At 41.3% G+C, this 20,429-nt stretch overlaps 1 protein-coding gene and 1 long non-coding RNA gene across 14 annotated transcripts in view; one reads left to right on the top strand and one right to left on the bottom strand.

The window, feature by feature from the left end:
• Positions 1-15,271, top strand: part of ANKRD42 (ankyrin repeat domain 42) — a 57,939-nt gene extending 42,668 nt beyond the window's left edge. For 5 of the 13 annotated variants that reach the window (XR_011251632.1, XR_011251631.1, XM_069564877.1 and 2 more), the window contains 2 exons: positions 10,260-10,404; positions 15,108-15,271. Coding sequence is in view for 11 of the 13 variants with exons in the window: in XM_069564877.1 (XP_069420978.1) it covers positions 10,260-10,404; positions 15,108-15,197 (235 nt within the window). In the remaining 2 variants the exon portion in view is untranslated. Of the gene's footprint in view, positions 1-2,396; positions 2,524-10,259; positions 10,405-15,107 lie in introns of all 13 variants that reach the window. The other 8 variants (XM_069564872.1, XM_069564871.1, XM_069564878.1 and 5 more) reach the window with 2 other exon arrangements.
• A 366-nt stretch (positions 15,272-15,637) lies between these two features.
• On the bottom strand, positions 15,638-20,312 carry LOC138426391 (uncharacterized). The gene is made up of 2 exons (XR_011251635.1): positions 18,283-20,312; positions 15,638-18,174 (listed from the first exon to the last, which is right to left on the bottom strand). It is a non-coding gene; the product is annotated as an uncharacterized lncRNA (long non-coding RNA).
• Positions 20,313-20,429: the final 117 nt, after the last annotated feature.

The raw sequence follows: 20,429 nt of genomic DNA, 5'->3' as shown, positions 1-20,429 counted from the left end.
CTGCAGATGCTGACTGCAGCCATGAAATTAAAAGACGCTTACTCCTTGGAAGGAAAGTTACGACCAATCTATATAGCATATTGAAAAGCAGAGACATTACTTTGCCAACAAAGGTCCGTCTAGTCAAGGCTATGGTTTTTCCAGTGGTCATGTATGGATGTGAGAGTTGGACTGTGAAGAAAGCTGAGCACCGATGAATTGATGCTTTTGAACTGTGGTGTTGGAGAAGACTCTTGAGAGTCCCTTGGACTGCAAGGGAGATGCAACCAGTCCATTCTAAAGTAGATCAGTCCTGGGTGTTCATTGGAAGGAATGATGCTAAAGCTGAAACTCCAGTACTTTGGCCACCTCATGTGAAGAGTTGACTCATTGGAAAAGACTCTGACGGTGGGAGGGATTGGGGGCAGGAGGAAAAGGGGACGACGGGAGATGAGATGGCTTGATGGTATCACTGACTCGATGGACATGAGTTTGAGTGAACTCCAAGAGATGGTGATGGACAGGGAGGCCTGGCGCGCTGCGATTTATGGGGTCGCAAAGAGTCGGACAAGACTGAGCCACTGAACTGAGCTGAAGAGAATTTCCAGATTTAAGTCCCGTGTCACACACGTGATTTGCGGGTATTTTCTCCTGTTCCGTGGGTTGTCTTTTTTCTTGGTGATGTCCTTTGCAGTGCACATGCTTTTCATTTTGATGAAATGCAGTTTATCTATTTTTTATTTTGTTTGTGCTTAGATTTCTTTTTGTTGATTGTACTGAGAATTAGCAAGGACTTACTAAAATTTCCAAAAATGAACTGGTGATTTGTAGAATTTCAGTGTCTTCTGAAATTATTTGAGCAGGAGATATTTGTGAAGTATCATTGAAGATATCAGTGAATCACAAAATTTTTAAAAGATGCTTTGGGAAAGACCATGAATGAAACTGGAACAAGTCTCTTTTTGTTGGACTGGTTGGATTTCTTGTCATTTCAGAATTCCTGGAACTGAGTTTCAGTTCAGAGCATTCTTTAGTGAGTCAGGTTTAGGGTCATGGCATCATAGAACCCTGGAACAATTTGAGGTTTGGCTCCTGGCTCAACACTCCTGTCACGTCATCCAGTCATCCAGCATCCAGTTACTTTCAGTGAAGACACTCACTGCTGCCCAGGTGGCCCATTTCTACCTTCTGACAGGGTTCTTGTGAGGATTAAAATGTACAAGGCACTTAGCGTAGTGTCCTGACCATCATAGGCACTCCACAAATGCACGATAACTCTTACCACTTTTATTTCAAGTTTCACCTTTGTTAAGATCTCTCTTCCTGGAGCTAATCCTGATTAGTCGTAGCTCTTAGAATCCCACAGAACAGCTTTTTCAAAACATAGCCTTCAAATATTAAAGATTAGATAAACGGTCACAATTCTTTCAATCTTATGTAACATAAAAAAAAAAAAGTCCCCTTATTTGCTTGCTGGTGGTTATGGTGGATCCCAAACCTGTCTGTACATCTGCATTGTCAGAGGAGCTCCTATGGGGTATGAAGACCTGAATTTGTAGGACTGATATGGGTTCAAACATATGCATTTTAAAAAGTGCCCAAATTGATTCTGATGTGTGCAGTTTGGAACCTGCAGCTCTAACCAACTGAGAGATAAATCAGAGGAAGTGATTTGTTAACCTAGTTGTATGGCAGAGTTTCTCAGCTTCTGTACTGTTGACATTTTGGGCCAGATCCTTATTTGTTGAGGGGGTTCTCGTGTATATTTTAAGATCTTTAGTAGCATCCTGAGCCTCTACATGCCAATAGCCTGTTTCCCTTCATCCTCCAGCAAGTTAAAAGGTCTCCAGATATTGTCGCATACTCCTTGGAGGAGAAAATCAACCCAGGTTGAGAGCTAGTACCACAAAGCATAGAAAAATCTTTCTTTTAATAGTTGGAGAATAGCTCAAAGCAGCTATCAGCAAACTTCCTTCTCAGTATCATCTTTTGAAGGTACTACAAGTGACTAATGACAAAATTTGGGAATTGTATTAGTTCTGCTTTATCTTAAGGAAATCAAGCATATTTCAGTTTTTCTAATTTTCTGACATAATTAGATGATTGTGTGTGGTCAGTACTCCTAAAACACTGCTGGCCAGCCTCCCTCCCTCCCTGTTCGTGGTATTAATAATAGCAGTAACAGTGATACATCCTCCAGCATCAGTATTGGCCAGTTAGGTATTTCACTGTTTGTTCACCCTAATACTCTGCTACTGGTGTTTATGCTTCTATGTAGACACCTCCTTCCTTCCCTCCCCTTCCCCTGACCTTGCAGACACGGTTCTAGAGGAAGAATATGCTTCAGGGCCAGCCTCCTGTGAGCACATGGGCTGTTACCTGTCTAAACTAGGTTGCTATTCAACTCTGTCTTGCAGTGAGAGCTTATAAGAAAATCGTAGAATTGAGACACCTCCTTGAAATTGCTGAGAGCAACTATAAACACTTGGGAGGAATAACAGAAGAAGATATAAAGCAGAAGAAAGAACAGCTCGAGTCTGCAAAGTAATGTCTTCAAAACTCTAGTGATTTGTTTTCACTTACCTTTCTAAATGCCATGTGAGGGTTTGTTGCTGAACAACTTGTTTTTTCATCCCACCAAAGGGTTTGAGTTTCCAATCTGTTTTCCTCTTAAACTCTCAGATGGAGAAGGTGTTAAGATTTTTAAAAAATTGTAGTAAAATATGCGTAACATAAAATGTGTCGCCTTAACTGTTTTTAAGGTAGAATTCAGTCATGTTAGGTACATTGACATTTTCACACAACTGTTCTCCAGAACTTTCTATCTTGCAAAACTAAAACATTATAAGGAGAAGTTGTTGTTTTTGAGACAGCTGTTTCAAGATTTTCAGCCAACACAGTCTCTAGCCATCCCTGTCATATTGGACTTCTGCTCACAAGTGTGTGACCCAGTCCTGTGTTCATGGATGGTGGTGTCCCCCAGAATGCTCGCAAGCCTGGAGGCAGTGAGGGCCCCCTTGCCTTTCACTTCTGCACCCAAGGTCGGCTCTCAGCACATCTGGCCCCTCTCTAGTTGATGACCAGCTGCTGAGACCGAGGGTGTCAAGTGCTTATTCCTCCCACTCTGCTCTGCTGATCTGTCTCCTTTCCACAGTGCACAGAGAACGCAGGCAGGCAGGAGGGAGACTTCTGCTTTTAGCAAACGTGGGTCTTTAAAGAGCGGAGCACATGGGTTCTTTGCTTTCCCTGCCCTTTCCTTTCATTGGATTCTCTCCCTCCTCGTTAGAACCTCCTATTTCCCTTTCATTCATCCTCTTCTGCATCTAGTCTCAGTAAGAGATCTGGTAATTTATTCAAAGTAACATCTAAGTTTTTGATAAGCTATCTTTCCATGGATATTTGAAAGTTGTGGTAAACCAAAAAAATTTTTATTTTAATCAGAGTGTCTTTGTATTTCATAAATCACATCATACAAGTAGCTATCCACTGCCTCTGTGAAGTCTTTGAGATGTAGAATGTTTTTAGTATTGGCCTCTGCCTAAGAGCCCAGCTAAAATTTCTTAGATCCCTTGTAGTCTGGAAAAGTACTTTACAGTGGAACAATTATTTCCTAGATGATGAGCTTTAAATTTTGTTCCCTTTACTTCTGAGACAGATTACTATACTGCTTGTACTGTTGATACTTCTGAGCTCTGCTGTATGCTAGACACTAGGTAAGCCTCTCATATATATTGTTTTATGCAACCTTCATACTTCCATGAGCTATTCTCTCACTATGTGGATTAGGAAACCAAGATGTAACTTACAGGTGAAGAGACTTGCATGAAGTCACAGAGGACTAAGGGTGAGGGGTGGAGCCAAGATCTGGCCTGAATCTATTGACTCCAAATCTATCAGCCAAGGTCATTACAATTTTAATAGTCTTCTTGTTATTGTTGTTCAGTCAGTAAGTCGTGTCTGACTTTTTGTGACCCCATAGACTGTAGCATGCCAGGCTCCTCTGTCCTCCATTAACTCCAAGAGTTTGCTTAGATTCATGTCCATTGAGTTGGTGATACTATCTAACCATCTCATCCTCTGTTGCCTCCTTATCCTTTTGCCTTCAACCTTTCCCAGCTTCAGGGGCTTTTTCAATGAGTTGACTCTTTGCATCAGGTGGCCAAAATATTGAAGCTTCAGCATCAGTCCTACCAATGAATATTCAGGGTTGGTTTCCTTTAGGATTGATTAGTTTGATCTTCTTGCAGTCCAGGGGACTCTTGAGAGTCTTCTCCAGCACCACAATTTGAAAGCATCCATTCTTTGGTGCTCAGTTTTCTTTATGGTCCAACTCTCACATTCATACATGACTATTGGAGAAACCATAGCTTTGATTATATGGACCTTTGTTGGCAAAGTGATCTCTGCTTTTTAATACACTGCCTAGGTTTGTCATAACTTTCCTTCTAAGGAGCAAGCGCCTTTTAATTTCATGGCTGCAGTCATCGTCCACAGTGATTTTCAAGCCCCCCAAAATAAAATCTGTCACTGCTTCTACTTTTCTCCCCTTCTATTTGCCATAAAGTGATGGGATCAGATGCCATGGTCTTCCTTTTTTTTTAAGTTGATTTTCTAAATTAGTTTAATTGGAGAATAATTACAATATTGTGATGGTTTTCCCCATACATTGGGACTTTCCATGTGGCGCTAGGGTAAAGAACCTGCCTGTCAATGCACGAGATGTAAAAGACACAGGTTCGATCCCTGGGTCAGGAAGATCCCCTGGGGGAGGGCATGGCAACCCATTCCAGTGTTCTTGCCTGAAGAATCCCATGGACAGAGGAGTCTGGCAAGCTACAGTCCATAGGGTTGCGCAGAGTTGGACACTACTGTGTGAGAATAATTGGAGAATAATTACTTTCTAACATTGTGATTTTTTTCCCATACATTGACATGAATCAGCCATGGGTCCCCCCATCCTGAACCCCCCTCCCACCTTCCTCCCACCCCATCCCTATGGTTTGTCCCAGAGCACCAGCTTTGAGTGCCCTGCTTCGTGCATCAAACTTGCAGTGGTCATCTATTTCACATATGGTAATATACATGTTTCAGGGCTATTCTCTCCAATCACTGCACCCTTGCCTTCTCCGACAGAGTCCAGAAGTCCGTTTGCATCTGTGTCTCTTTTGCTGCCTTGCATATAGGATTGTTGTTACCATCTTTCTGAATTCCACATATGTGTTAATATACAGTATTGGTGTTTCTCTTTCTGACTTCACTCTATAATAGGTTCCAGTTTTATCCACTTCATTGGAACTGACTTAAATGTGTTCCTTTTTATAGCGGAGTAATATTCCATTGTGTGTATATACCACAACTTCCTTATTCGTTCTTCTGCTGATGGACATCCATGTCCTAGCTGTTGTAAACAGTGCTGCAGTGAACATTGGGGTACATGTGTCTCTTTCAGTTCTGGTTTGCTCAGTGTGAATGCCCAGCAGTGGGATTGCTGGGTTGTATGGCAGTTCTATTCCCAGTTTTTTAAGGAATCTCCACACTGTTCTCCATAGTGGCTGTACTAGTTTGCATTCCCACCGATAGTATAAGAGAGTTCCCTTTTCTCCACACTGTCTCCAGCATTTATTGTTTGTAGACTTTTTGATAACAGCCATTTTGACTGGCTTGAGATGATATCTCATTGTAGTTTTGCTTTGCATTTCTCTAGTAATGAGTGATGTTGACCATCTTTTCATGTGTTTGTTAGCCATCTGTATGTCTTCTTTGGAGAAATGTTTGTTTAGGTCTTTTTTGCCACTTTTTGATTGGGTTGTTTGTTTTTCTGGTATTGAGCTGCATGAGCTGCTTGTATATTTTGGAGATTAATTCTTTGTCAGTTGCTTCATTTGCTATTATTTTCTTCCATTCTGAGGGCTGTGTTTTCACCTTGCTTATAGTTTCCCTCATTGCTCAGAAGCTTTTAAGTTTAATTAGGTCCCACTTGTTTATTTTTGTTTTTATCTCCATTACTCTGGGAGGTGGGTCATAGAGGATCTTGCTGTGATTTATGTCATCGAGTGTTCTGCCTATGTTTTCCTCTAAGAGTTTTATAGTTTCTGGTCTTACATTTGGATCTTTAATCCATTTTGAGTTTATTTTTGTGTATGGTGTTAGAAAGTGTTCTAATTTCATTCTTTTATATGTGGTTGACCAGTTTTCCCAGCACTGTTTGTTAAAGAGATTGTCTTTTCCCCATTGTATATTTTTGCCTCCTTTGTCAAAGATAAGGTGTCCACAGGTGCTTGGGTTTACTTCTGGGCTTTCTGTTTTGTTCCATTGATCTCTATTTCTGTCTTGTGCCAATACCATCCTGTCTTGATGACTGTAGCTTTGTAGTGTCATCTGAAGTCAGGAAGGTTGTTGATTCCTCTAGTTCCATTCTTCTTTCTCAAGATTGCTTTGGTTATTCGAGGTATTTTGTGTTTCCATACAAACTGTGAAATTATATGTTCTAGTTCTGTGAAAAATACTGTTGGTAGCTTGATAGGGATTGCATTGAATCTATAGATTATTCTGGGTAGTATACTTATTTTCACTATATTGATTCTTCCAATCCACAAACATGGTATATTTCTCCATCTGTTTGTGTCATCTTTGATTTCTTTCATCAATGTTTTATAGTTTTCTATATATTGGTCTTTTGTTTCTTTAGGAAAATTTATTCCTGAGTATTTTATTCTTTTTGTTGCAGTGGTGAATGGGATTGTTTCCTTAATTTCTCTATTTTTTCATTGTTAGTATATAAGATTGCAAGGGATTTCTGTGTATTACTTTCATATCCTGCAACTTTACTGTATTTTGATTAGTTCTAGTAATTTTCTGGTGGCATCTTTAGGGTTTTCTTTGTAGAGGATCATGTCATCTGCAGACAGTGCAAGTTTTGCTTCCTCTTGTCCAGTCTGGATTCCTTTTATTTCTTTTTCTTCTCTGATTGCTGTGGCTAGGACTTCCAAAACTATGTTGAATAGTAGTGGGCAACCATGTCTTGTTCCTGATTTTAGAGGAAATGTTTTCAGTTTTTCTCCATTGAGAATTAATGTTTGTTGGGGTTTGTCATATATAGCTTTTTTCATGTTGAGGTGTATTCCTTCTGTGTCTGCTTTCTGGAGAGTTTTTATCATAAATGGGTGTTGAGTTTTGTCAAAGGCTTTCTCTGAATCTTTTAGGATAATCATATAGTTTTTAATCTTTCAGTTTGTTAATATGGTGTATGACATTGATTGACTTGCGAATATTGAAGAATCTGTTCATCCTTGGGATAAAGCCCACTTGATCATGATGTATGATCTTTTTAATATGTTGTTGGTTTCTGTTTGCTAGAACTTTGTTGAGGATTTTTGCGTCTATGTTCATCAGTGATATTGGCCTGTAATTTTCTTTTTTTGTGGCGTCTTTGTCTGGTTTTGGTATTAGGGTGACGGTGGCCTCATAGAACGAGTTTGAGAGTTGCTTCCCTCTGCAATTTCCTGGAAGAGTTTGAGTAGGATAGGTGTTAGCTCTTCTCTAAATTTTTGGTAGCATTCACCTGTGAAGCCATCTGGTCCTGGGGTTTGTTTGTTGGAAGATTTTTGATTACAGTTTTGATTTCTGTGCTTGTGATTGATCTGTTCAGATTTTCTATTTCTTCCTGATTCAGTTTTGGAAGGTTATACTTTTCTAAGAATTTGTCCATTTGTTCCATAATGTTAAGTTTTAAACCAGCTTTTTCACACTCCCCTTTCACTCTCATCAAGAGACTCTTTAGTTCCTCTTCACTTTCTGTCATTAGAGTGGTATCATCTGCATATCTGAGGTTGTTGATATTTCTCCTAGTGATCTTGATTCCAGCTTGTGCTTCATCTAGCCCAGATGTTATATTCTGCATATAAATTAAATAAGTGAAGTGAAGTGAAGTCACTCAGTCATGTCTGACTCTTTGTGACCCCATGGACTGTAGCCCACCAGGCTCCTCCATCCATGGAATTTTCTAGGCAAGAATACTGGAGTGGGTTGCCATTTCCTTCTCCAGGGGATCTTCCCAACCCAGGGATTGAACCCAGGTCTCCTGCATTGCAGGCAGATGCTTTACCATCTGAGCCACCAGGGAATAGGGTGACAATATACAGCTTTGATGTCCTCCTTTCCCAGTTTTGAACCAGTCAGTTGTTCCATGTCTGATTCTAACTGTTGCTTCTTGACCCACATACAGGTTTCTCAGGAGACAGATAAGGTGGTCTGACACTCCCATCTCTTTAAGAATTTTCCACAGCTTGTTGTGATCCACACAGTCAAAGGTATTAGTGTAGTCAATGAAGCAGAAGTAGATGTTTTTCTGGAATTCCCTTGCTTTTTCCATGATCCATCCACTTGTTTGTTCCCCACTAGTACATCCTAAGACATTTATTCTTTGGATACAAACTCCTGATACTAGATGTAAATGTAAAGAAAACCTGGCTAAGAATTGGTCAAGGAATGTCCTTTTGATTTTTTAATTAGTTAGATGAAACTTGGAATCAGTCATGGGGCTGAGTTTCTTTTTCCTGTTTTCTGAATTCTAGGTTTCCATAGTTATGTTGTTCTTTCCTATCCCCAGCCTCAACCCCACTCACTTCCATACTAGAGCTACTACTGTTTATTCTTAGATTGCCCTCGTTGAGACCTGACATCCAACTCAGCCTGCCTTGGGAGTTCTGGTCCCCTCATCATCCCAATAAGGCAGAAAATAACTCTGGTTCAAATCCTAGCATCACTAGTCTGGGTTTACTTTTGTTTATTTTCACATCATCCTGATATGTCTCCCAACTCCTTGTCCCTGCTCCTTCCTCTCCCACTCTTGTACCCTGTGGTCTGTTAATCATGTTAAAGCCTAAGCAGATAAATCTCACCTATTGTTCACTGAAAGAAGCCAGGCTCACAAACGTATATAATGTACAGCTTCATTTATGAGCAGCTGCTGCTGCTGCTAAGTCGCCTCAGTCGTGTCCGACTCTGTGTGACCCCAGGGACGGCAGCCCACCAGGCTCCCCTGTCCCTGGGATTCTCCAGGCACGAACACTGTAGTGGGGTGCCATTTCCTTCTCCAATGCATGAAAGTGAAAAGTAAAAGTGAAGTTGCTCAGTCGTGTCCGACTCCTAGCAACCCCATGGACTGCAGCCTACCAGGCTCCTCCGTCCATGGGAGTTTCCAGGCAAGAGTACTGGAGTGGGTTGCCATTGCTTTCTCCAGTTTATGAGCAGAGACAAAGCTAATCTAACATGATAGGTGTTCAGAAGTTTGGGTGTTTGTTCAAAGCGAAGATTGCCTGGGGAGAATGTGAGGAACTTTCTGAGATGACAGAAGTATTTTGTATCTTGGTAGTCATGGTGGATGCAAAGGTGTACACATTAGTGGAAACTCATTGAAGGGAATTCCCTGGTGGTCCAGTGGTTAAAGAGCCTGTGCTTCCACTGCAGGGGGCACATGCTGCATGGCCTGGCCATCAAACAAGAAAAGAAAAGAAACTCATTAAATTGTTTACTTGATATTTGTGTAATCACACAAAGTGAATTCTACATCATTAGAAAGAAAGCTGAACAAAGCAAAAGAAATCTAAGTTATTATAGTCCTGCTCTCTCTCTGTTGAGACCCTCCAATGGCTTCCTGTTTCACTGAGTGAAGCCTGGTCCTCCCTGTGACCTGTACAACCCTGCTTGTTCTGGCTTCTTTTACCTCTCGGACTCTACTCCAGTCATACTCGCTTCCAGTTTTCTTCTAGTTCCCCAGGCATTTCTCTGCCTCAGGACCTTTGCACTTGCTGTTCTGTCTGGGATGCTCTTTCCCTGGATGTCCACTTAATTATCTCTTATTTCCTTTGGAATTCTGCTCACAAGCCCCCTTCTCAGTAAGGCGTTCCCTGGTCACTGTGTATGAAATATTAACCCCTTCCTCTACAACATCGTCTATGACTATCTTGCTCTATTTTTTCCCTCCCTAGCATTTATTACCTTCCAACATACTTATATTTAAGTACATATATTTTCTTATTTATTTTCTTTACTGTCTTTCTCTCCTGCCTAAGAAAGCCCCATGAGGGCAGAAACGGCCTACTATGTTCACTACTTTATTTCCAGGATCTAGATCAGTGTGAGCTCACAGTAGACTTTCAATACATATTTGTTGAATACATGATTTATTTGCCTTAAATGTAATGTATGGATACTTTTCACTATTACCAGAAATAATTACTAGTTGATATTGGTTGATTGAAAACAAAATTTTTTGACAGGACTATCAAAGAGCTGCAGGGCCAGCTCGAGTATGAACGACTGCGCAGAGAGAAGTTAGAATGTCAGCTGGATGAGTCTCGAGTGGAGGTGGATCAGCTCAAGGAGATGCTGGGAAAAACTCAGGTCCCCAGCTTTGTGGCTGTGGTTGGTATCCTTCTCAACATGCTTATGTTTCTCAAGAGACAGTATATAAGAGTAGTTAAGAGTACAAGCTTTGGATGGCGCTATTTGGGTTTGAATTCCAGCTACAACCATTTTTTGGTTTGGACAAGTCATTTAACCTTTCTGTGCCTTAGGTATAAATTGGAGATAATTTATAATTTCTAGAGTGTTTTAAGAATGAAAGGAATATATATGTGTGTGTGTATACATATACAAGAGATTAATTAAGAGATTATTAATTTGTACAAAATAAAAAGAAGCCAGGAAGTTTTTATTATAAATCATATTTGAGGTGGTATAGCTCTAGAACAAAATTAACTCACCCACGAGGACTTTAATAACCACTTTAAAAATACTAAAATAATATATGTCCTTGTTGTTAAGTGTTAAAAGCAGGGCAGATGCTCCTTCCCATTCTGAGTTGCATTCTCCAGAAGAAGCTGCTGTGGTTTGGTCTCATATTAGACAACATTCTGTTCACCTGCAAGCACGTGTGTGTATTTCTATATGCAAATACAAACATTTTCTCTGGGTTTTGGTATCTCATCTGTGCTTAATTTTCCAGGGGATATAATTAATCATCATAATCAACCGATTCTCTTCTTTTGCCGTGATCATCTGATCTCATGTTTAGCCCCTGGGGACACTTTAGTATGGAGAGGCTGGCTGGGGAAGTCCTGCGGTGTTGTCTTCTGGACACACACCTTTTATAAACTACCACACTCTGGATCCGCCACCTGTCCACCTTGTGGTGGGAAATCTACCAGCTCCAGTCTCCTCAGAGCAGGGACGTACACTGTTCTTTACTAGCTGCCTGTATCTTTTGCTGCACACCTTTTGAGTCAATCCAAATTGATGGTCTGCATAGGACATTTTTGGGGCTTTAGCTGTTTATGATTACTCTTTTCTTGCCCAGAAACATGTGTTCCCAGGGTAAGTTTGACATCACGCTCTAGAGCACCTCCTCCCTAAGACCTTGCTCTCTACCAGCAATGTGTAGCTCTCAGGAGTGCCGACTTGTGGTCGTGTGCTCTGGGCCCATTGGGTTCTGTGGTCCTGTAGTTCCACCAGTTTTTGTAAATGAGCAAATGTCACTGACCTCTCGTGGAAACTGCTTATTTTCTGTTCTGCAAAAGTTTCTGGGTCTCAATTACCTCATCTGTAAAATGGGGATAACACCTACCCCACGGGGTATTGATGTTAGATGAAATACTGTGTGAAAATCCTGAGGTATCTTCTGTCTCCAGTATTCATAGTATTACATTCTCCCTTCCTCATATCCTTTCCTATTTTTATCCTTTCTTTCCATTTTCTACATTTGAGTTGTGTAAACATAGTGGCTAAATGTGTAGAGCCCTATGCATCGAGAGGAGAAGGAATTAGTTTATTTTGGAGTCTAAACACATAAAGTATAAATAAAATGAACTTTGGATTCTGTACTTACTTTTATAGAGGCTTCAAGAAGCTCTCACTAAATCTTTCTCCTGCCACCTGCTGATAAAGAGACCCATGATTGGGTCGCCATCTTAAGATTTTGTAAAATAATCTATAAAAGAATCTGCAATAGTATAATTTTTAGCCAGAAAATAATTTCTTAGGCTAGTTTGATGTAATGCACTTAAATCATTTCTTTATAACTGGTTTTGATAATTTTCTGTAGTGCTTTCTCATATACTATGTCAGCTTATATTAACCCACCTCACAAGCTTGTTGTTTTCTATTCTCTTACATGTAGCCTACCTTTTCCTGAACTTGCCCAACACTTTCCCACCCCCAGGCCTTTGTTCGTTTTGTTTTCATTTGTAAAGTTCATCACACTGCACACTCTTTGGGGTGCTCTTTGATATGTGGCTTCCCTGATGGCTCAGCTGGTAAAGAATCTGCCTGCAAAGCAGGAGACCTGGATTCGATCCCTGGGTCGGGAAGATCCCCTGGAGAAGGGCATGGCAACCCACTCCAGTGTTGCCTGGAAAATTCTTTGGACAAAGGAACCTGGCAGGCTACAGTCCATGGGGTTGGACATGACTGAGCAACTAACACTTTTAATATGTGTATTGTACTTAAAATGTTTACTTAAAAAACTTAAACTAGATGGGAACTCTTAATAGCTTCGGTAGAGATGTCTGTCGACAGATTGAGGCAGCACTGAACTCCTCATGCTTCCGTCTAAAACCACTGTCATTTGGGAGGTCATTGGTGTAAAGCTTTGGGCCATCTAGAATGGCCAATGTGGAACTGGTAACATTCCATGATTACTTTCAGGTTTAACTTTCTCTTGTTTTCTACCTACAAGGCTGTCGAATGTGGTTGGACTTTGATATGTTCTCTGCTGGGCTTTTCCCTGTCCTGACATCCTAGCCTGTGAGCCCATTAATGGTCTTTGGAACAATCTGAGAGCTTAAGTGAGTTTATCCACGCTGAGCTATTACTGTAAGGAAGTTCTAGAAGTTTGTGATTTGTCTTTGTATTGGTTATACTCTTTTGACACTCTATTAAGACTTTCCTCACAATCAAGAAGGTGGGATTTACTTCGTTTTAGTTGCGTGTGCTTCCCAGAACTTCTTAGGTTGCGTGGAACTTTGTAAAAACAAGAATCCCATATGCCTGTGTCACCAGTTTCATGTGCAGTGGTGTTGGGCTCTTCAACAAACCTGTATATTCTTTGAGATGGAAACTGGTTAATATTTAGAATACATACATTTTCATAGAGGGGTTGTTGGCTAATGTACACTTAGAATTGCTTTTGGTGCCTAAGCATCATGATTTATGTGTTTAATCTCTCAGTATTGCAGTTCTTTTCTCCCAAGTTTGGGAGAAAACACATATTTGGGAGAAAACACATATTAGGGAGAAAAATGTTTCTGGCTATAATTTATGATGAGGAAATGAGTAATCTTGGTGAAGAATGTTCCCCAAATGCAAAAACATTTGGAATCTGGAACTTTCAGTGAACACTTACTGGAGGCCTGTTGGGTGCCAAGCACCTATTTTCTTTTGAACTAGTTTATGGTAAGGCTTGGTTTGATAGAACAAGTTACCTATTTGATGTTAGTTGAGGCTTTGGTATTTAATCACTTTCTAGAGTATTTGGGATTGTTAAAAACCTCCTTTAGGAGTTAGCATATATGAAAAATGAAGGAAAATAAGTGTTACTGTTAGCAGAAGTCTGGTAACGCTATTAAGCACTAGAAAATTGGCTCTCTCTGACAAGTAGCTTCCTGTCTTTCCCTACATTTTTTGTTTTCTCTCTCTGATTCTTAGTTGGGTGAGGTTAAACTCCTGCCCTACTTCAGTATTTTTCTTTGATGTACATCTTTGCATTCATCCTGATGATCTTGAGGTCCTCCTGTAACCTGGGGGTCAACTGAGCATCTGTTTTCCATCTGCTATTCCACCAGACTCCTGAGTGGGAACCAGCTCTCATGCCTATTTGTATACCTACAGCATAGTATATACAGTACATAGTATAGTTGTAGGAACTCAATGAGCAAATTTTTTGCTGGAAGACAGAATTGAAGAATGGTGTAACATGATCTTAGGTGTCAGACAAAATTTGGACTTAGTGTTGTGACCTTGGGGAAAGTTGTTTAATGTCTCGGACTTCTGTCTGTGTATCTCTAAAATGTTGGTAATACAACCTGCTTCACCTTGTTGTATGTGTAAAGTATGAAGTACAGGGGCACCATCTGCTAAACCCCACTGAAAGGTTTGTTGTTCTTGGTCTTCAGACTGGTTGGTTGGCAAGCTTTTTCAAGAGAAAGGGTCGTATTACTCTATGCACACCAGTGCGTGGCCACTATAAGGGACGGCTAGCAGATTCTCCATCTATTCCTCGCTCAAGTTTGCAGCTGAGGAAAAGGAACAGATGTGTGATTTTGTTTTCCTAACAGCAGTTTGCTTCTGTGTTCAAAGGCTCGTATGAGTTAAGCTGACTGACCTCATTAGCAAAGGTGTGGGTGGGAACACCTTGGGGACTGCCGCCTCTAGTAGTGGGCTCTCCTCATAAGACATGCGCCTTGTGATGTTCCTGAAACTCCGGCTGCATTCAGATCTGTCCTGCTCAACTGAACAGAGCACTTTTGACTAGAAGAATTATTCAAAGATGACTGACATGTATGAGTATCCAGTGTTTCTAGTCTTCTCTTCCTCCTGCCCAGAGCCTTTATTAAGTGAGTCTTCTGTGCTAGATACTGACAATACCATGATGCATGAGAAATATTCAGAAGTAGTACACAACAGGGCAAAGCACGACACAAGACAAGAGCGGTTAGGGGATGTGTGAACAGAGAAGGACGTGCGGGACCCTGGAATGTGACTCCTAGCAGAATGGGGCTTGCTAAGAATCCAAAGGGTGGCATATTAACTTTGTGTTATTTCCTTTAGTAACATGCTGTGTAATGTTGGTCTAAGAGAGAAGCAGGAATGACAAGGTGTTCGGTACTCAGGGTGTGTGAGGGGAAGGCAGGGCTGGCTGATGCCTCCCAGGTTGATAAGTCAGCACATTATGATGCTCTGATGCTTCAGATGTAAGAAGTTCTTTACACAAAATTCTAAAAGAGATGTAAACTGGAGTTGAAAATTATTAGAATGGTTTTTCTTTCTTTTGAAACAGATAATGTAGAAAGATGAAAATGTGTCTAGCATAGAAACCCTAATATCTCATTTGGCCATCTTTTCCTTTGTAGGAAGATGACATTTCCTGTGAGTTAAGCAAAGAGAAGAGACGAGTGAAGAAGAAGGCGTCTTCTGGAGGAGTTTTTGTGAAAAGGTACTAAGAGATAGCTTTAAATAAACTTGCTTGATTTTTTCTATTTTTAAATAGATATAAATGTAAATCTATATAAATTCATCTCAGAATTACTCTGATGTGCAGTTATTCCAATTCTGAAGGCAGAAATATATTACATAGTATCAAAGGGATTAAAATTACATGGACTCAGTTGTATTTCCCCTCCCAATATACTTTTTATATATTTATGTAGGCAACTCAAAACTTTGTATTTGTGAATTATTAATTTTCCAAGTATTTACATAAACTTTAAAATATAATGCAGTTAATAATAAAAAGGTTTACTTATAGATATTAAGGATTACTAAAAGTTCTGTTATGGCTTCATAATAAATTATATTTCTTCTACTTTCTAGAGAGTACTATTTTACCAGTGTAGGCATAGCTTTTTTCCCCCCAACTTTTCAAATGACTTTAAAAAATTAATTTATTTTATTGAGGTATAGTTGATACATAATGTTTATTTCTTCTGTACAACAAAGTGGTCCAGCTACATAAATATACACCCATTCTTTTTCATATTCTTTCCCATTGTGGTTTATTACAGGATATTGAATAGAGTTTCCTGTGGTACACAGTAGTACATTATTGTCTGCCCCTTCTGTCTATATAGATAATAATTTGCATCTGCCAGTCCCAAACTCCCAATCCATCCCTCTCCCACCCGTCCTTCCCTTGGCAACACAGGTTTATTCTATGTTGGTGAGTCTGTATCTGCGTCATAGTTAAGATCATTTGTGTCATATGTGTACATTCCACATATAAGTGACATGTCTCTAGCATGCTTCATTTAGTATAACTTCTAGGTTCATCCATGTTGCTGCAAATGGCACTCTTCCATTCTTTTTTATAGCTGAGTAGTGAAGCCGTTCATTTGCTGGTAGACACTTGTTTCCACATCTTGGTGGTTGTGAATAGCATAGCTGTGAACAGAGAGGGATATGCACCTTTCTGAATTATAGTTTTGTCTGCCTGTATGCCCAGGAGTGGGGTTGCTGGATCATATGGCAACTCTAGTTTTTTGAGGAACCTCCATACTGTTTTCCATAGTGGCTGCCCCAATTTACATTCCCAAGAGTGTAGGACAGTTCCCTTTTCCTCCAGCATTTATTTGTAAATTTTAAACACATGTCTTTACTTTTGGCTGCTCTGGGCCTTCTTCGATGTGTGTGGGCTTCGTCTAGTTGCAGTGAGCAGGGGCTGCCCGGCGTCATAGTGCACAGGCTTCCTGTTGTGGACCATGGGCTCTAGGGCTCACGGGCTTAGCTGCCCTGCGACTTGCAGGATCTTCCCAGGCCCGGGATTGAACCCATGTCTCCTGCATTGACAAGCAGATTCTTAATCACTGGACCACCAGGGAAGTCCTGTAGATTTTCTTAATGATTGTCGTTCTGACCAGTGAGTGGTGGTACTTCATAGTAGCTTTAATTTCTCTAATAATTAGTGATGTTGAGCATCATTCATGTGCTTGCTTTAGTCATATGTATGTCAAATGGCTTGACTGTTAAAGAACATCTGAACTTGGGAGAAAAAGACTAGTAAGTGTTATTTATTTGTTTTCTAAATGTTTGCTTATTGGACTGTGCTGGGTCTTAGTTGCAGCATGTGGGATCTAGTTCCCTGACCGGGGGTTGAACCTGGGCCTCCTGCATTGGGAGCTCAGTCTTAGCCACTGGACCACCAGGGAAGTTACAAGACTAATAAGTTTTAGAAAAGGACAACTTTATAATAACAACCAAATATCTCCAGGAAAATTTACATAAAATGAAAATCAGCTCTTGTAAAAAGAAAAAATAGGTAATATGTGTTTGCTAAAAATACACATCTAAATAATCTGCTTTAGAATTCAGCCGTTGTTCTGTCTTACAAGCTTTATAAGAAAGGAATAGACAAGGTTGATTGGACAGGATGATAATCATATCCAATGATAATCAAGCCCAAAGCCCTTGCTTCACTGGCAGCAGCCTTCTCACCACACCCCAGACTGGCCAGCCTCTAGGCCCTGGCAGATACTTTACATGGTGCTGAAGGCCATTTTGGCCAAGTATCACCAGGACTTGAATGCCCGGACATGAGTGTGTTTGGTTGCTAAGACTTGTTTAGGCTTGTCAAGGGATATAAGCAAGTGTTAAAAAGTGGCTTACCTATCCTTTCTATAACCCTTATAGTCATTATTGTGCAGTAGGCTTTCACTCAGTAGTAAAAATGGTTGTCAGCACTTATTGGGCACTTTGTATGTGATCTGTGTAAGTTCTTCACATGTATTACTGCTTAATGCCCACCACAGCTTATATGATGGAGGTGTAGTACTTGATACATGGAGGTTAAGGAATTCGCCCAGAGTCACACAGCAACATGGAGCTAGGATTCTAACCTTAGGAGGGAAATTTCAGCGTCTGCATTCTTCTTTACCACAACCGGGATTCCCAAGTCCAGCATTTCCCTCCCCTTCGGGGACTTCACACAGCCTTACTTTTTCCTTCAAGCCTGTAACTGTAAGGTAATCCCGCCCTGGAACGGTTTCTTCTGTTCGCTCAGTTTTCTCACACTTTGTTGTATTACTTGTTCCAGTTTTCTCAGGGCCATATCTCCGTCTGTACCAGTGAGGCAGGAAATACCAGAGAGCGTTTCAACAAAAGTACGCACCCTTGTGGCAGAGGTTCCCTGGTTGTCTCCCAACTTCTCTTCTTTTTCCAAAGTATTAGGATTTACCCGGGCTTGTGGCTCCTCAGGCTAAGGGCTGACTTCTCAGTTTCCTTTGCAGCAGATGCCAGGTTGTGGCCAATGAGAGCGTGAGCAGAAATGCCACGTATAACCTTGTGGTCATGTCTCTGAAGGGAAAGGGTTTGCCCACATCTTGCCCCTTTCTTCTTCTGCAATGCGGTACAGCATTGAGTCACTGGACACCACCAGGAATGAACCCGGACACATAAAAAGAAGAGCCTGGATAGAGCTGCTAAGTACTAGAGAAATGCAAACCAAAACTAGAGTGAGTTATCAAAGAACTCAACTTGGAGATTCTTCTTCTGATTAAGGGTATAAAATCTGGAGTTAAAGTCTGTGTGACTTACCCATTGTGTGACCTTGGCAGCTTCACCGGTGTGACCTTAATTTCACTTAGCTTGTTTCTTTAGCTGTAAAATGAGGATAACCACCTGCCTAAGAGGACTGCTATGACGAACAGGTGAGTTGGTATATGTTATTTAGCATATTCATGTTGTATAGTCAGTGTGGCTGTTTTACAGAATGACAGTCACTAATCTCAGTGTTTGTCCATAGCCATTTCCACTGCCTCATTTTTTCCTTTATATTGAGAAAATATTGGGACTCCAGTTCAGAATGGCTTGAAGGACAGGATCATGGAGCTCACTTCCTCCCACAAATACATCAAAAAATGCATCAACACGTGGAACAGTTCTCACAGAATACCTACAAATGCTTGCAGATCTCACAGAACCAAAGCTCCAATCCCCACGTAACTGGGAGGATGAAGGGAAAGGGAGAAGAGGAATTGGGACGGGACCTGCACGCCTGGGAGCCGGCTGTGGAAGAGCGCTCCCTAGGCAGGAGCCTCCTGCGGGGCTGGCAGGCTGGCCGGGACAGGGACAGGTAGGGGACCTCAGGGGCTGGAGGGCGGGGTGGAGTTGGCCTACAGCACTGAAGGGCACAGAGGGACCAACACAGGTCCTGGCCACGTCCCCACACTTCTAGCCCAAGAGGCATACCTGCTGGTGTGCGTGGCATCTGGGTGCGGAAACCTGGGCTTCAGCCGAGTCCTGAGGAGAGGACTCAGTCTGCCTGCGCAGGGAGAGCCCAGTGGGTCTGGAGCAGGGTCCAGGCCACAACTGCTTGTGCACACGTGCAGGTGGGGCTACAGGCTGCACTGATGGCTGGCCGTCCCGCTGCAGTGCTGGGATGCACTCCAGCAGGCTCCTGCTCTGGTGGACTTTTCGACTAGAACCGCATGCGTGCGTGCACCTGAGGGCCTATGGGCCACTCGTGGGCTCCAGGGCTGCAGCTCCAGTGGCTTGCATGCTGGTGGCTTGCTGAGTACCTGTGCTCTGAACTAATCACCAGGGCTTGATCCCACAGGAGCAGAATGGAATGAGCGCTGTGTGTAGAAAGGCTGGTCCCAGACAGGAGTGGGAAGTGGCTGGGCTACCGGGGCCTGCTTCTCCTTTAATCTCACTGAACCACCTGTGGCAGGGCAGCTGAGGGAGTCCAGTGTTGTGCTATTGGAGCTTCCTTCACATGGAGGGAAGACATAGTCCCCCTTAAAATTTTAGTGTATTTTAAATTGTGCAAATGAATAATTTACCTGTTTCCTGTCTATCTTCAACTGAGATCCTCAGTTCCATGGGAAGCTCTGCATGTGGGGACCAGCATGCCCATAGCAGGCATTATTTAAGTGAGTAAATGTACTGTAGAATTTATTACAATATGATCTTTACTTATTTATATACAAATTTATTTATAATGTGCTAAGAATTTTCTTAGTCAAGTGAATTCTGAGATATTTTAAATCAGAATACAAGATAATGTGTACAGAAAGTTTTGTTTTGCAAACAAGTCAGCTGTTAGATCTTTGAAACAAATTTAGTTGGAAAGTGTCTGATTCTCACTCACTAGACCATATATATATGGGCTGGTCTTTTGACTGCTCTATAATTTGGATTCCCTATTTATAACTAAACAAATGATGGAGGTCATTTTGAGTAACTAATGGCTCATCAAACTTTAAAGTTTTGCCAAGGCATTATGAAACCTTGAAATATTTAGTACATCTTGGCCTTGGCTTCTTATCTGGCTAAAACTGAAGGTCTGAGATGAAATGGTATTTTGTACTTTCCTTGAAATATATATCCTATTAATAGACACCATTATGAAAGAAAATAGACCCAGTAACGGCAAAACAAAAATATAAAATTCCCCATTATTTTCTTGAGAGTAGGGATTACATGCCAGTAGACATGTGAAGAAGTGAAGTCACTCAGTTGTGTCTGACTCTTTGTGACCCCATGGACTGTAGCCTACCGGGCTCCTCCATCCATGGGATTTTTCCAGGCAAGAGTACTAGAGTGGGTTGCCATTTCCTTCTCCAGGGATTGAACCCGGGTCTCCCGCATTGTAGGCAGACACTTTACTGTCACATCCAGCCACATGTGCTGGATTTTAAAAAGCTTTGTTTATGTAGCAAATTTAAGATGGGTTCCCAAGA

The sequence above is a fragment of the Ovis canadensis genome, chromosome 21 (genome assembly GCF_042477335.2).
Source record: "Ovis canadensis isolate MfBH-ARS-UI-01 breed Bighorn chromosome 21, ARS-UI_OviCan_v2, whole genome shotgun sequence".
Taxonomy (NCBI): domain Eukaryota; kingdom Metazoa; phylum Chordata; class Mammalia; order Artiodactyla; family Bovidae; genus Ovis; species Ovis canadensis.
The sequence above is the reverse complement of the archived record's forward strand: the minus strand, read 5'-3'. Positions and strand labels throughout refer to the sequence as shown.